The 7,738-nt window shown below is 39.2% G+C and overlaps 1 protein-coding gene across 1 annotated transcript in view; it reads right to left on the bottom strand.

Moving 5' to 3' along the window:
• CCDC174 (coiled-coil domain containing 174) overlaps window positions 1-7,471 on the bottom strand; it is a gene marked incomplete at both ends in the record, with an annotated part of 10,533 nt that extends 3,062 nt beyond the window's left edge. The window contains 8 exon segments of the mRNA XM_010144871.1: window positions 253-400; window positions 629-723; window positions 892-1,034; window positions 2,124-2,219; window positions 4,124-4,304; window positions 5,324-5,382; window positions 6,411-6,511; window positions 7,367-7,471. Coding sequence (XP_010143173.1) covers window positions 253-400; window positions 629-723; window positions 892-1,034; window positions 2,124-2,219; window positions 4,124-4,304; window positions 5,324-5,382; window positions 6,411-6,511; window positions 7,367-7,471 — 928 coding nt within the window.
• Window positions 7,472-7,738: the final 267 nt, after the last annotated feature.

The raw sequence follows: 7,738 nt of genomic DNA, 5'->3' as shown, positions 1-7,738 counted from the left end.
TTCCTGCTGTCAGGTGTGAATCAAAAAAGCCTAGATCTACATATCACATCTCTACCTGCATTACTAAGCTATTTCTGGCATGATTTTATTTACAGGCAGTTATATGAACTCTCACTGTCTTACCAGTTACACTGATTGAATATATAAAATACATAACACCAATAGCAAATATAAATCAATTAGAGCATGCCTTTCCATCAATCAAGTACAAGATGAAATAGCCAGTATTTAACTTAAAAATGTACATCATACCTCCATTCTCCAATTTTTGTGCCTCTTCCTCTAATCCAGCTTCCCTTAACTTCTTAACCTTCCGTGCTCGAAGTTTAGACAGCCTTGCGTCTAGAGCTGCTTTCCTTTTTTCTTTTAACTGTTCTCGTTTAGTCCTCTGATCAAGTGTCTTAACAGTAAAGAAAAACATAAATTAATCTTCCTTTGTTATTATAACAAACTACACATCTTCCTTCACTGAACAACTGAAAACAATCCTTATCAAATACCACGTTACAGCAGGGAAAAAGAAGCCGAACTTTTTTGGAGTCAGCTGCAGGCATCACCTAGGGTAAGACTTACACGACTGTTGAAACTAGGGTGCCCTCATATCCCAGTCTGCTCTTTAGACGCATACCTGCTCTCTCAGCATATCCAGTGTTGCCCGTTGTTTATTCCTAAGTTCTTTGTCACGAGAAAAGGCAAAGTAACCAACACCAAGCTGTCTGGCCTCTGAAAAGGAGAAGAAAAACCAATACATTTAAGTGACGCTCAGTTTACAGCTGACAATACCTACAAGCACCATGCCCCCTGCACGGTTAAGCACAGGAAGTAACTTTCCTGCGCTCCCCCTACAACTCATCTCTTTGGTGGTAAGAGATATGAAGTGTGGAAGTTTACCATTTTCTCGAATGTCCTCATAATGTATAGGTCCCATGGGTTTCCTGAGGGCTTCTTCTTCCTCTTTTTCCCACTGCTGCCTCTGAAGTTCTCTTCTCATGTCTTCAGATAACAGAGTGTTCCCATCAGGACCTGTTGGGAGTCTAGCAATTGCATATAGAAACATTCCAGATTTAACATACGAAAATGAAAGGTATTTGAAATAACAAAGAGCTAGCCATTAATTTACCCTAGAAGTCCATGTGAAAGATTTTTACCCAATATGGGAAATATTTTTGTTTTCCCGAGAGAAGCAGCAGGATCTTTTTATTGTCTAGGTAAAGCTGGTTTTGCTGACCGACTGTGATCCATATTGATGCAATTTCAAAGGACTCATATTCTCTATCTTATGTTTAAAATACAGAGAACACACTACTGAGTTGTTAGCGTGAAACAATTTTCACTTCATCAATAGTAAGAGCTCAGTTGAGGTGCCTTTAGATTATTTTCTGAAAACAATTCAGTGCTGCCATAACAACTTTAACAGAAGGGCTGTTAAATAGCTGTTTAACAGAAAAGCCAAAGCAAGCAAATGGAAATCTAACAAATTCACTTTGAATGTCATCATGAATTTGGAATTGCTAAAGACTATCATCAATTTCCAGGTTAAACAGGACCAGGATTCACTTCTCTGTCATTTTCTGGAAGGTATAATAAAACACCAGTTCCATACAAGGACCACAGTTTTCAAAGATGCATCAAATATCTGACAGATCACTGAGTCAATTTATTAGAACTTTTCTCTGCAAGCTATGCTCTGTAAGGGATGTTATAGATTTGGTTAGTGTTTACATCAAAGAGTGTCCCTCAGTAGTTTATTCAAAATGTCATTTGGGCTTTTATTTGATAACATGGTGTCCACTCTGTTGCAATTTAACACCAATACACCAGCCACATATTTCGAATGGTCAGCTGCCAAGGTGAAATACAACAGCATCCTTGGAATACCATGTGAATGTGTAACAGAGAGTTTGGATAAAGTCACAGTCATGCTCTGTAGCCACTCTGTCTATTTTGTGAGGCTGAATGTTGTACCCAGCAGAGGTTTGTCTAAAGCAGACCTAGAGAAAACAGTAGCATCAACAATTCTGGGTTGATACTGAGGTAACAAAGCACAGCCTAGCTCCCTTCTCAGGAAAAATATGTATGTTGCACACTGCAAGGAGCCCACGCTTCCAGTAGAGAAAACACACCTTTTCCCTTGAAGTTCCTGATCCATTTTAAGTAGATCTGGCAAATCCTTCTTCATACAGCGTCTAGATCGTCCCAAGAAATCAACATAGTCAACCCTGTAATGAAAGCAAAGGAAGTTTGATGCAGAGCTTCTATCTGCAGATTTACAGAACTCTTAATTGGAAGATAGCAGCAGTGCCGCGTTCCAAAGGGTTCACCACCTCTCAGTCTCTCTGTGTGACCGTTTCTTCTACCTGTCAGTTAACAGACTCCCAGGTTAAGAAGAAACATTCTGAACAGGGCATACGATAGTTTTATCTCAGACATTTACTCAACCTCCCTCTGAGCCAGCTGTTTGCTTTGGCAATAAGATGGTGTAAAAAAAAAAATATGTTCAGAAGTCCCAACGTCATGAAGTTTTTGCACCAAAATAAAACCGAGCCTAGTACTTGCTTCCCATGGTGAAAATAATGATGTGGCATTGACTTCTCGTGGATATGAAATGGCTACAGTATTTTTCAATTACCAGTCTAGAGCTCGTTTACAATAGGCTGACAGCGTTCATTCAACTGGCATAACAAAGGCTGACTAAAATGCAAGCAAAATGTTCCTCTGAAGCATGTATTGTGCTCTTATTACTCTTTACAGTACTATAGTACAGGTGTCAAAAAAGCTGTTAACAGCTACACTTGCTGCCCTGTAATGCTAAAAAGTTCTTTAGCATCAAGCTGCCTCAGTTATCCCATTTTAAAGGGTTCATACTGCATCTGAAAAACTATGACTGGCAATTTAGTTCCCAACCCCCAAACTTTTACAGTGCTTTTAGAAAGTTTTTTACATAATTTCTAAGGATATCTAAAGCTTAGTATATACTCGCTGCCCTTTGGTTTTTATTATAATGTACCATCAGCAGAAAAATAAGTCTGCATTCTCTATAGCAAAGGAGTACCTATGGCTGCAGAATCATTAGCATTAATCAAGCTAGCACCCAAATATCCTCATTAGGATATGGCCTGAGATAGACAATACATTAATAACAATACACGTCACTGAAGAAAGATGGAGGCAATGATAGAAGAGCACCATGTGAATGGAATTTATCAGTTTAAATGTGTGACCCTTCACAGCCATGAGAGCACAAAGCAGTTTGAGCCCATCACTGGATCACTGGGAGTTTCATCTTGAATTTCAGTAAGATGCTGGTCACAGGTATATCTGCCTCCCCAACCCAGGAGCCTGCTGGTACTCTCCCAGAATCATTCTCCCAGTTTATTCTGAAACAACAGATTGCAAATCTTGGCCTAATAAACTGGAGAACAGGGGTGCTCTTTTTCGTATCAGTTACCTCTGTTTTAAACTGATTACTAGACGTAAAATCTCTGTTCCACAAGCATTTTAAACGAACAGACTGGTTTCATAATTGTTTCTAATGTCTTGGATGAAAAACTAGTAGTTACTGGGGATGTCACAGAAAATTGTCTCAGACTATTTACAGTTAAACAGTGGAAGAAATGCTGGAAAATCATGTTCTTTTTCCAGCTGCAGTTTTTCTCCCTTAAGAGAGGTCACACAATGAAAAAGAACTGCTCATTCTGTAAGTCACACCCAGTCAGAGAGGGGAAGGTGGATACAATAAAACCCCCAAGATTTGCTAAAGTACATTGCAGTTCAAAACATCAAGGCACAAAATTGCGTCAGTACTGCGATCAGAACTCCCATACACCATGCAAGAAAGGAAGAGAGGGTATTACGATGTCTCATGTATAGTTCATTGCCCTGGTTGGTATTTCTCAAAATCCTGGGTGTAGGTTCTATCGCAGTATTACCCGCACCGAAAGGAAAGTAACATGAAGAACTGCCTTGTAATGAGATGTGAAAGAATGTTACCACCTCTCTCAGTGTGTAGCATTAACAAAAAAAATGTGCCGCTCCGCATACTTTGGAGAATAAAATTATTTTCTCATGCAATTGCCAAGAAACAGACCAGTCAGGACAGCTGGGCCCTATCAGTAGCACCAACCATTCTTCATCGGGGTCCTCGGGCGGTGGTATCTCCATTTCAGGTTGAGTTTCCTCCTCATCCATCTCTTTTTCTGAAGTTTTTCTAGCAGTTTCGCTCTGATACAGTTCCTGTACTTCGTGCTGTTTGTCTATGATCTTCTGAGTGAAATCCACTAGGTACAAATCCTCAGTTTCTTCATCTAAGGCAGAAAATTGATTCTTAGAGAAGAGTTGTGAAAAGAACAGAACTGAGCGCAAGATCAATACCAAATAGCCACAATCAGCTTTTCAGCTGCCAGCAATGACCTTGACCACACTATTGGGGAATACTTAAATCTCATTCAGTGCCAAATGAACTTGGAGCTAGAAATTGGCTCTGCAGTGATAACCTTTATTTCTGAATAAAAAATTCAGGGTATTTTAAAGCAATTAATCCTTTTTGTACAGTAAAAAAAAGGTTGCAGTCTTTGCACTGAAATATTCTCTGAAGTACAGGGTTGGTTATGTAACAATTCAGACACTTTTTTGATGCTTAACACTTGGTGTGTTGGCAGTAGTTAAGCTGTCACTAGTACTTTTTAGCAGAGAGAAGAGTGGTGGGGTCATGTGGACAAAGATGGATGCTAGTTAAGAAAACATTAGAGATTAATCGCAGGAAGATTTGGATTCTATTTTGGTAATTAATTCCTGCAAAGCACTGAATGAGTGTGAGAAGGGACAGACTGGAATTCTCTAACCCATTAGCTAGCTGCCCGACTGGCATTCACAGGGACCAGCCAGCCTCCCCTCCTGCTCTGCTCCTTGTAAAGGCCCAAGAATTGTAGCGCAGGACAGAACATCAGCAATGCAATCCAAACACTGCTAATGGGGAATAAATGAACGTTGTGCCTCAAAGATCCTGTACTGAAAAACCAGAATACATTCCACCCACTTAATGAATGAGTGAATGAAACAAACCCACAGTGCTTTACTACGACAGGCTGTCCTTCAAATGGTAATTTTAGTTGCTCTATTACCTACATTTTTCTCCCTTTCAAAGCAGAATAACCCCTGTCAATCTATTTGTACAATAACTCCCCCCAAAATTTCCCATGTAAGAAGTTAAGCAGTGAATTCACAGTGAAGCTGCTGTAAATCACCAGATAGTCAGAAATACCAACTTTTAGTGTGAACTTCACAGATATATAAACCCCCCCTCATTTAGACTAGCTTTGTTCACCTGGAAAGTCGCCTTTTGTCATTTTCTCATACAACTTTGCTTTCTCTTCTAGTTTCCTCCTGAAAAAGAACAAAAAACTCCATATTGCAATCCCATCGATTCCAAACACAGTTCAAAATGACCAACTGAGGCTTAGATAAATGGGACAGGAGTGCTTGAAATGCTTCCCAGAAGCTGACTTCTGCCTGGCTTTTGTTCTGAACTTGAACTGACATTTCTGAAGATACACAGATAGCCAATCCTGGAGTTTATATTGAAAATAATTTTGCTAAGTTACAGAACTAACCTTAAATGTAGCTGGTCAAGCAGGAACACAATGTAACAAGTATTCCACCACCTCTGTCTAACAACTACCTGTTGTTAGCCTGTCAGAAAAATCCTGGAAGCTAGACCACTACTTGCAGGAATTAGACGCATATGTGACACTGTGTAAATAGATGGCACTAAGCACTACATAAATGAATGCAGTTACACCAGAGGTGTTCTGAAAGGTACCAGAATATCAATAAAAATCTATGAAATATGCTTTCCTACAGGAAGAAACCAAGTTGCTTTCAAGTGCAATTACTTCCACTTATACATTAAAAACAGAAGAAAAAAAAGAAAGAGATAACATGGAGTCACCCTTAATCTTAGAAACTGAAGATAAAACCTTAGCTAATTTCTGGAATGGTAGAAGACCATTATAAATTATAAATTGCCTTTCAACACGTACCTTATTGTACAACTAACCCATTTCGAAGATGAGGTTAATCTTGCCAAAAAGTGAGCTGCTTTCTGTCAAGTCCAATAAATGCTTTGCTATAGAATTCTGATGTATCACTGCCCTGGCTTTTAATCATAAAGATGACTTTCAAAACTCAGTGACCCAACAGTTTGACAGCTATGATGATGTGAGGCAGGCATCCCCAGAGCAGGAGGCTGGGGGATGCAGTTTGTATGTTACCAGTAAAGAGCATGGAACTGATGGTAGTCTTACTGGTTGGTCTAACGAGAACTGCTGGTCCAAAATGTGCATAACTTGCTTCATCTACTTTTCTAAACATGTTCTACAAAACATTCCTTCCGTACAGAGCCTGCAAGTTACCTTGATTTATCTAATATATGCTCCTCTTCTGCCTTCTGCTCCACATCCTTCTCCGCTCGATTTGCAACTCCTGTGTTTTGTTTGGTCCAGATGCTTGGTTTCTGTGGAAACCAAGAAATAAATAAAAATACTGAAACAGTAATGATTAAAAATATTTTATCTCCATAATGTAAACTTTGTAAATCGATCATGAAAGACTTTGTAAATAACATCTTAAACATGTCTGACTTGAGACTGTACCTCCTGTGCTGTAGGATGCAGCAGGTACGTCCTAAAATAACAGAGGCTGCAGTACAATATAACAGTTAAGGACAGGCTGAGAAGCAAAGAAAAAGAAGCTCTCAGAAATCAGACAAAATCTGTTCTGGTAAAAATGTTTATGTAAAAAAAAAATTAACAAGGACACTCTTGCTGACTGCTAAAGTAATAACAAAGTCATGAATTGTCTATTACCTTCATTTTAGATATAATCAGTTTGCCTGTTTACAGCATAATGCTGCAAATGCTGCATGTCCTTCAAATATGGCAGCGGCACTACATGGGACTACTGGAAAGCCACAGAATGAATAAAACCCAACGTGCAGTAAGGAGTAAAACATGAGAGATGATTGTGTACGCTGTGATACAGAGGAACAGAGAGTGGAGCATTCATCAAGACTATCTCGTCCTCCGGCCTTCAGAGGAGCACACAAAATCTTGGAGAAAAAAAGAAACCTCTTTTCCTAGAGTTACAGCAGCTGTGGCTCCCCAAGGTGTGAAGATTTAGTGGTGAGGTAAGTTTTCTGCTGTGCTCATGGATCTCACCTGGAAATGAAATTTAAAGAACATCCTCTCACGTAGATTTTACACTTGAGTAGTAACATAGCTCTGAGTATTTGTTTATTTAGATCTGAATATGGACTTCCTTACTTTAAGGAGAAAGAATGACAAGAACAACAATGGAAAAATATTTCTACCTTATTAGAAGTTTTGGGCTTTGAGAAGATGCCGGCATCTTTCAATAGCTTTTCTTTCTTGAATTGTTCTTGCTTTCGGAAGAGTTCTGCTTTGAGATCCACCAACTACATCAACAGCAAAATGAACAAAGAAATAACCAAGCCATATCCCATGCACAGACGTCAGTTACTGTACTGAAGCAGTAACTGTACTTCCAGTAAAACAATCTGGCATGTACAGTTAAGTGAGCATTTGCGTGCATTCTTATGGCAGCCCTGCAAGCAGCATTGCCATCTACAACTGATGCCCATCTCACGTTTTATTAGAAAACATCACAGCAGGGGTATTACCCTGAAATTACATTAAAAAAACAATTCTGGAAGAGGATATTG

The sequence above is a fragment of the Buceros rhinoceros genome, unplaced genomic scaffold, assembly GCF_000710305.1.
Source record: "Buceros rhinoceros silvestris isolate BGI_N320 unplaced genomic scaffold, ASM71030v1 scaffold19050, whole genome shotgun sequence".
In the NCBI taxonomy this organism is placed as follows: domain Eukaryota; kingdom Metazoa; phylum Chordata; class Aves; order Bucerotiformes; family Bucerotidae; genus Buceros; species Buceros rhinoceros.
This window is presented reverse-complemented; position numbering and strand designations above follow the sequence as displayed.